At 38.8% G+C, this 8,317-nt stretch overlaps 1 protein-coding gene across 2 annotated transcripts in view; it reads right to left on the bottom strand.

The window, feature by feature from the left end:
* The window catches only part of EFTUD1 (elongation factor Tu GTP binding domain containing 1), a 168,920-nt gene that overhangs the window by 135,310 nt on the left and 25,293 nt on the right, over positions 1-8,317 (bottom strand). For both annotated transcript variants that reach the window (XM_008578389.1, XM_008578391.1), the window contains exons 5-6: positions 7,130-7,267; positions 6,014-6,228 (exon numbers count right to left, since the gene is read on the bottom strand). In XM_008578389.1, coding sequence (XP_008576611.1) covers positions 6,014-6,228; positions 7,130-7,267 — 353 coding nt within the window. The remainder of the gene's footprint in view (positions 1-6,013; positions 6,229-7,129; positions 7,268-8,317) is intronic.

Here is an 8,317-nt window from a genome sequence, read left to right as displayed (position 1 = left end):
GAGCGGGAACCGGTCTGTATGTGGGATCCGAACCCTCGGCGGGAGCGCCACCACACTTCCCAAGCAGCGCACTAGCGCAGTGCGCCACTGGGCCGGCCCCTAGAATTATATTTTTGTATCATGCACTTTGTGTTGTTTTGATAGTTCATAGAGTTAACCTCTTCACTACTGAAATGTCAATTATCCATATAAAAATGATCCTTATGCCATAATTCATTTGCTGTAATTCTTTAATACTACCAAACCTACTTTTTTTTGGTTATTTGACTAACATGTCTGAACCAAAGCTTTAGTGATTAGCCTCTGTCCATTATGCTTTATGTTTATCTCTTATGTAGCAGACTTCTAGATTTCCTTTTTTTTGGGGTTTTTTTTTTTTTTGTCTTTTTCATGACCAGTAAGGGGATTGCAACCCTTGGTGTGGTGTCACCCGCACTGCGCTCAGCCAGCGAGTGCACCCGCCATCCCTATACAGGATCCGAACCCGCGGCGGGAGCGTCGCTGCGCTCCCAGTGCCGCACTCTACTGAATGCGCCACAGGGCCGGCCCTAGATTTCCTTTTTTAATGAGATTTTCTTCTTTTAAAATTCTTTACTTCAATTAATGGAGGATTTCATACATTTATTGTCACAACTATTTTGATCAGCTGGATTTCTACTGTTGTTTCTGTTTATGTTTCCAGGATTTTAAAAAATCCTCATCTGTGTTACCTAGACTGTGTTACATTTTATCTTTCAAAATGATGTGTCAGACAAATATTCTGCTCTTAAAAGTGGTAAACTTAAAATTTTCATAAATACTCTAAAACCTCTACCAAAATCATAAATTACGTTAAGACATTTGCCCATTTGCTTAGGCCACTATCCTCAAACACTTTTTTAGTATACCATTATTTATATATGCATACACGCACAGGTATATATACCTTTCAAAATCTTGAATTCTGTCTTAATTCATTTCCTCTACAGAGTAACTTTAAACAAGATTTTCAGAAGAGACCTGCAGAACATGTTTATATTCCAAGACTTTACTATCTACCTATCTGTTGCCTAGCTTCCTGAATGACAACTCAGTCAAGTATGAAATTACTGAGCCACACACCCTTTTGCCCTTCAAGCTACCCAGTGGATTAATGTTGACAGCAGGATTCTAATGACACTGGTGCACAAAGACAAATAAAACTATTAAGAAGGGCTTTTCACTGTCTTTTCTTTCCTATCCCTACTCTATGGGGCTCAGGCCTCAGTTCTATTTATGTAAAAAAGGAACTTAAGATTCTCACAGCTATCCACCCAAGTCAATGTGTTTCTGCTTTTCAGAGCAGATTCTCTTGGATTAACATCTAATAACAGGACAGATTTAGGTGATAAACCTAGGTTTAGCCTCTAAATCCTGTCCCACTGTATGAAAGTTTATAAAACCATCTTCCAAATTCTGAAATGTGTTAACTTTCCACCATTTGTGACACATGCAGCTGCCAACTTTCCCTATTCAGTGACATTTCAGAGGAAAACTGGAAGGAAAACGTCTCCTGTGCTTTTATTACCACTACAATTTTCCCATAAATTAACAGTTTCTTGAGAACAGGCACTAGCCAATCTCTAAATCTGACCTTGTCTAACATAGGGGAATATTTGCTTGACTAACAGGATCTAGAAATGTCCAAAGTTGGAAGGGACACAAAAGTTACTCCTTTCAAGCCTCTCCCCATTTTTTCTCCTTCTACAGTAAACCTCCTCCAACTTGTGAGATTTAGACTAAAATTAGCATGAAACATTAAATTACTTATGAAAATCATTATAAGAAAAAGACAAGCCTCCCACCTTGTGGCTCACAAGCAGAATGCTCACAAATAAGGAAATCAACAGGTCTAACCCTGTAGTATGACTGAATGAACCACCGTACTTTTTAATTGCAAGTAATTCTTAGAAATTACTTTGGCCCAATATTCTTATTTTTTAGATGAGGAAACTGAGGCTCAGAAAGGTGATAAGAGCAATCCATAAGCCACATATGAAAAGTGAAAATTGTAGCAGCTTCATAATTTCCATTTTCATTATATATCTATTAAGTTTGGTATGACCTTTCAGGCACCAAGTGGACTAAGGTATCTATAATTTATTACAAACATAGAAAATTATGACATTGTAATATATTAATACTGCCAAACACAAAATTTCTTCAGTCAAAAGATAATTAAAGAGCAAGTTCTTATAAAAAGGAGGACAAGGAAAAGCCAGACACTGGTTAGGCTACTCCCAAGCTTTGCATTCTAGTCAATTTCCAATCTTTTCTTCTTTTCCATTTCCAGGTCATATACTGATATATATTTCAATAACAGACTTTTTCCCCTGGTGCATTACTTCTGGTTCTATAATCCCTGCATATTATATTCAAGACTAAGCCCATTAACTAAAGTAAATTTCTTTATAGTTCCACAATTACTTATCCAAGCCAAAGACATTTTTCTCAAAGTAATAATCCTTTAATAACATTTGGATTTTTTGATTCCATAAGTCAGTAATGGTTGTGGTTAAGAAATGTAATCAATTACCTATCACATTCTAAAAACCAATGTCACGGTCATATGTACATATCCAGAAGGGGCAATAAAAAGAACTGAGGATGCCTATAATCTAAAGGGAAGATCCCAGAGAAGTACCATGGTAAGAAAATACAAGCTTAGGAGTTGGGCAGACTTTAATGTTAATATTAGCTCTGCCACTTAGCAGCTGGGAGATGGTGAACAAACTGCTCAATGCTTCTGAGCCTCAGACAACAAATATCTATTCCAAAGGGTTGCTGTAAGAATTCAATGAAATAATTTAAATAAAGTGACTAACTCAATGCCTACACATGTACATCCTCAATAAAGTTAGCTTCTTTTCATACTACCTTCTGCTAGCATTGATATAAAAGCTGATACCTACGTATTTGCTCATATATGCATAAATACCTAAAGAGGATACACAAGAAACTGCCAGGAAATAAACTGAATTAAGGGAGGGTGAGAGACTATTTGGGGTATACATTTTGTTCATTTTGAATTTATTCAAAGAATAAAGTTTTTTAAAATCAATTGTATATACAATCTACAAAAAAATGCAAGACTGGTTTAATATTCAAAAATCAATGTAATCTACCATTAACAAGTTAAAGGAGAAAATCATATGATTATATTAATCAATTCATAAAAGGAATGTGACAAAATTTGACACCCATTCATAATAAGTTTCAGAAAAATAGGAATATTGGGGGACATCCTTAACATGAAAAAAACATCTAAAAACAGCCTACAGCTAACATTATCTTTTTTTTTTTTTTTTGTCTTTTTTCGTGACCGGCAACGGATCGCAACCCTCAGTGTCGCGCCCGTACCGGACCGGGACCGGCAACGGGATCGCAACCCTCGGTGTTGCCCCGCACCTCGCTCAGCCAGTGAGCGGGAACCGGTCTGTATGTGGGATCCGAACCCTCGGCAGGAGCGCCGCCACGCTCCCAAGCGGTGCACTGCAGCAGTGCGCCACCAGGCCGGCCCCAGCTAACATTATCTTTAATGGTGAAAGACTGAATGCTTTCCCCCTAAGATCCGGAAGAAGCCGAGGATGTCCACCCTCACCTCTCTGTTATTCAAATAATGCCAGAACTTGTAGTCAATGCAATATGACAAAAAAAAAAAAAAAAGAAAAAGAAAGAAAAGAAAATAGCACACAAATAGGAAAGGAAGAAATAAAATGGTCCCTATTTGCAGATGACATAATTGTCTTAGAGCAAATTCCAAGGAATCTACAAAAAACTGCTAGAATTAATAAGTGAGTTCAGTAAGGACACAGTATACACAACAACATACAAAAATCAATTGTAGATGCTGACCAGTTAGCTCTGTTGGTAGAGTGGGGTACTGATAACACCAAGGGGTTGGGATCCCCGTATTGGCCAGCCGCAAAAAAATTTAAAAAGTCAATTGTATTTCCATATATTAGGAAGGAATATGTGGACACCAAAATTAAAATATAGTAGCACTTATAATTTCTAAAAAATTAAAACATTAAGTGTAAAGCTAACACGTGTACAGGACTTACATGCTGAAAACTAAAAAATGTTAATGAAAGAAATCAAAGAAAATCTAAATAAATGGAGGGACATATAGTGTTCGTGAATTAGAATATTCAATATAGCAAAGATGTCAATTCTCCCCACATTAACGTACAGGTTTACCATGAAATTTCCATCAAAATCCTAGCAAGATTTTTTTGCAGATATTTACAAGATTATTATAAAATTTATATGGAAAGGCACAGACCCTTGAATAGCTAAAACATTTAAAAAGAATAACTGGTGGAAATAACCTACACAATTTCAAGACTTATATAGCTATAGTAATCAAAACCATATGGTACTGTTGGAAAGACACACACATACATCAATGGAACAGAAAAAAACACTCAGAAACGACCCACAGAAATATGCCCAACTGGTTTTTACAAAGGTATGAAAGCAACTCAATGGAGGAGGGACAGCCTTTTCAACAAATGGTGCTGAAGTAACTGAACATCCATTGGCAAAAAAATAAATAAATAAAATAAATAAATAAAAAATTAAAAACCTTGTTGCAAGTCTCATATACAGAATTAACTCAAAATGGATCACACACCTGAATATAAAAAGTAAACTATAAAACTTCTAGGAAAAAAATGAGAGAAAATCTTGAAGATCTAGAGTTAGGCAAAGAGATCTTAAACTTTACTCTAAAAACTACAGACTGGGAGAAAATATTTGCAAAGCATATATGAGACAAAGGACTAGTATCTAGACATATAAAGAACTCTCAAAATTCAAGAGTATAAAAACAATTAAAAAATGGGCAATAGACATGAAAAAACATTTCAACCAAGAGGACAGATGACAAATCAGCACATAAAAAGATGTTCACCATTACGAGCTGTTAGAAAAATGCAAATTAAAACCATAACATATTAGCACACACCCATCAGAATAACTAAAATAAAAATAGTGACAACACCAAATGATGGTGAAAATATGGAGCAACTGGATCACTCTGCTAGTGGAAATATAAAATGGTACAACCCCTGTGGAAAACAGTTTGGCAGTTTCTTTAAAATTAAACATACAACTACCATATGACCCAGCAATTGCACTCCTGGGCATTTATCCCAGAGAAATAAAAACCATGGAACACAGATGTCCTTTAAAAGATGAATCGTTGAACTGTGGTAAATCCATAACCATGGAACACTACTAAGTAATAAAAAGAAGCCAACTATTAATACATACCACAACTTGGATAAGTCTCTAGAGAATTATGCTGAGTGAAAAAAGCCAGTCCAGAAAAGGTACATATTGTTTGGTTCCATTTAACAAACTATTTTGATTCCATTTCTTTTTTTTTTTTTTTTTTTTTTCCCTTTTTGTCCTTTTTCGTGACTGGCAACGGATCGCAACCCTCAGTGTTGCGCCCGTACCGGACCGGGACCGGCAACAGGATCGCAACCCTTGGTGTTGTCCCCACACCTCGCTCAGCCAGGGAGCGGGAACTGGTCTGTATGTGGGATCCGAACCCTCGGCGGGAGCGCCACCGCGCTCCCAAGCGGCGCACTATAGCAGTGCGCCACCAGGCCAGCCCTTGATTCCATTTCTATAACATTCTTAAATGATAAATTATAGAAATGGAGAACAGATTAACGGTCATCAGAATTTAAGGAGGGTTTGGAGCTGGGAAGGAAGTAGGTGTGGCCATATAAAGGCAATATGAAGTATCCTTGTGGAAATGTTCTCTACCTTGACTGCATCAATGTCAATGTCCTGGTTGTGATACTGTACTACAGTTTTACAAGATGTTACCAGGGGGTGGAGGGTAATAAGAAAACTCTCCATATTGTCTTTTACAACTGTACATGAATCTACAATTCTCTCAAAATAAAAAGTTTAACTAAAAAAACTCAATTGTATGTTAAATACACAAAGAGATTTAATTAGACTGAAACAAACTTACCCAAAGCCCCACCCATCTATTGCACTGGTAAACACCACATTTCCCTGTTCTGGAGAGAAGTAAAGGTGAGAATCATCCGTGTCCTCCAAGCCAGTGCTCCAATCATATACTTGCTCTCCTTGTTCAGAATTTGGATTCACTTGGGATTCAGTCTCTCTCTCTGCTCTTTCTTCTAGGACTTTAGAAGTAAAAAGAGTTCCTGTGAGTGCATTAATCTAGGAGAGATGAAAAAATGGAAGAGTGTCATTCATATGCTTAACATGCTCATGGTAGGAGACACACTGTCTAACCTTTGTTAGGGATAGAACTATCAGTCACAGTATTGGGTCATACTAACATACATGTGTGGAGATGACATTCACAAACTGTGCATAACATACATGTTATTAACCCGTTCTTTCAAAAGCAGCAAAACTAAATTGCAGGTTGAATACCCATTATCCAAAATGCTTGGGACCAGAAGTTTTTCATATTTTCCCCAATTGTTTACCTGGCAAACACCTACCTTTCTTCTGTCTCACAGTTTCCATTCCAAAATTGTTCTTAACTCTCTCTTCCCTCTTGACCCAGACTGGGTAAAGTGGCCCTACACCTATGCTCTGAAATCACATCCAGGGCCTACCTCGTTGTTCTCCAAGTATCTCTTTAACTGTCTGTTTCCCCTACTACACTGTGAGCTCTTTGAAAATAGGGACTCTTAGCTGTCCATCTTTATATTCACAATCCCTCACACACAATGAACATTCAATAAATTTATTCAACATATACCTATGTAATGTTTCCTGAATAAATAAATGAATGCATGTGCTTGGGTAAAATTTCATCCAAAGCCGAGGAACAGAATACCATAGAGCCTCATGAAATTGCTTCACTTTGGAGCCAAACTACAAAGTTTTAAGCAAGAGATGTTAGTGCTTTCAGGAGATGATAGAAGGGACTCCTGAGATCGTGCTTGTTCTGCTGCATCTGTTATAGTATGATGACTCCAACTCTCATGGATCGTAAGTACAAAACTATTAAGTGAATTTTCTGAAGCAATACCTCATACCCAACTCAGTAACTTCTTCATAATGCCTCTTTGAGCTCCAATTTTGAAAATACTGAAGAACAAAATACCTGTTCTAAAATATTCTTGAGGTGAGAATAGGCCTCCTGTGGGGTGAATTTCAGTTCCAAGATCAAGCGATCTATCTTATTAATCACTAAAACAGGACGGATGTTTTCAAGCCAGGCTTGTCGCAGAACTGCCTGTGTCTGATAAAAGCAGAAAGAAAAATGTAAAATTCATCATTCGAAAGAATTAAAGAACATTAGAAAATCATGATTAATAACCAACACTTTCTGCCTACAGTGCCAGCATGCGACCTAGCAGGTAGTCCTCACCGCTGCCACCCGACTCCATCCAAGGCCCGGCCCAGTCCGCACAGAGCAGGGAGATGTCCAACAGGGGAGGCGGAAGCCCTGCAAAGACCACACGTCCTGCAGTGCCGGTGTGCGACCAGCAGGTAGGCCTCACCACCGCCAGCCAACTCCATCCCCGGCCCGGCCCAGTGTGTGCAGAGCAGGGAGACATCCAGCAGGGGAGGCGGAAGCTCCACAGAGACCACATGCTCTGTGGTGCCGGAACGTGACCCAGCAGGTAGTCCTCACCGCCGCCACTCGACTCCATCCCCGGCCCAGCCCAGTGCACACAGAGCAGGGAAACATCCAGCAGAGGAGGTGGACGCTCCGCAGAGACCACATGCTCTGTGATACCCCGTACCGGTGCACAAACCAGCAGCCCAGCCAAATGCATGTTGACCAGAAAGGCGGTTCCCCGTACAGGCTCAAGACCCGAGGCAACCACACACACAAGGCACTAGTGGCCAAATGAGCAGACACTGAGCTAGCCATACCAAATTGGCAACCCCAGCAACATCCTGGCCAGACAACAGTGTCAAACTGGTGGACTGTGAAGCCCCCTTCCACAATGACTAAACATCAAAGGAAAGATACCAGAAATATAAAAAAACAAAAAAGTACACCACCAAAGGGTAATAACTCTCAAGCTCTAGATCCTAGAGAACAAGAAGCCCTTGAAATGTCTGACAAGGAATTTCAAGTGATAATTCTAAGGAAACTGAATGAGATACAAGAAAACTCAGCTAGACAACATGATGAAATGAGGAAAAGTATACAGGACCTGAAAGAAGAAATGTACAAGGAAATCAATGCCCTGAAAAAAAATGTAGCAGAGCTTGCCAAAATGAAGAATTCATTCAATGAAATATAAAACATATCAGATAGTTTAATGAGCAGGCCTGC

The sequence above is a fragment of the Galeopterus variegatus genome, unplaced genomic scaffold (assembly GCF_000696425.1).
Source record: "Galeopterus variegatus unplaced genomic scaffold, G_variegatus-3.0.2 Scaffold1676, whole genome shotgun sequence".
NCBI classification, from domain to species: Eukaryota; Metazoa; Chordata; class Mammalia; order Dermoptera; family Cynocephalidae; genus Galeopterus; species Galeopterus variegatus.
Note: the sequence above shows the minus strand (reverse complement) of the source record. Positions and strands in the feature narration are given on the sequence as shown.